Here is a 454-nt window from a genome sequence, read left to right as displayed (position 1 = left end):
CAGGGCCAGGGCAGGTTTATTGCAGCAGCGGGAGCGCTGCCGCCGGTCCCCGGTGAAGGAGCCGTAACCGCGGCAGCCCTGCACCGTCACGGAGAGCAGAGAGACTTTAAACCTTGGAGCCCGTGGGGAAGGTCATCTCCCCCAGCTTCCTGGCGACACGCGTGCCCCTGTGCCCAGACTGAACCGGGGCCGTTGTCTTTCTAGCTATGACATGGTGCACTATGGCCACTCGAACCAGCTGCGCCAGGCCCGGGCCATGGGAGATTATCTGATTGTCGGAGTCCACACAGATGGTAAGAGGTTTTCTCAGCTTTTCTCCTCGTGCTGCCTCTAGACTCGCCCAGCAGCGTTAGCCCCGAGAGAACAGAGATGCCCCGATACGAAGCAGGCTTCTTCCTGCACATCTTCCAGGAGCGGCAGGGGGCGAAAGAGAAGAGTCTTTTCCTGGTCAGCG

At 60.8% G+C, this 454-nt stretch overlaps 1 protein-coding gene across 2 annotated transcripts in view; it reads left to right on the top strand.

The window, feature by feature from the left end:
• The first annotated feature begins 164 nt into the window (after positions 1-164).
• Positions 165-454, top strand: part of PCYT2 (phosphate cytidylyltransferase 2, ethanolamine) — a 9,822-nt gene continuing 9,532 nt past the window's right edge. The window contains exon 1 of one of the 2 annotated variants that reach the window (XM_010145615.1): positions 165-293. In XM_010145615.1, the coding sequence (XP_010143917.1) occupies positions 212-293 (82 nt within the window). In that variant the 5' untranslated portion in view covers positions 165-211. The remainder of the gene's footprint in view (positions 294-454) is intronic. The other variant, XM_010145622.1, reaches the window with a different exon arrangement.

Source organism: Buceros rhinoceros, unplaced genomic scaffold (assembly GCF_000710305.1).
Source record: "Buceros rhinoceros silvestris isolate BGI_N320 unplaced genomic scaffold, ASM71030v1 scaffold30140, whole genome shotgun sequence".
Taxonomy (NCBI): Eukaryota; Metazoa; Chordata; class Aves; order Bucerotiformes; family Bucerotidae; genus Buceros; species Buceros rhinoceros.
Note: the sequence above shows the minus strand (reverse complement) of the source record. Positions and strands in the feature narration are given on the sequence as shown.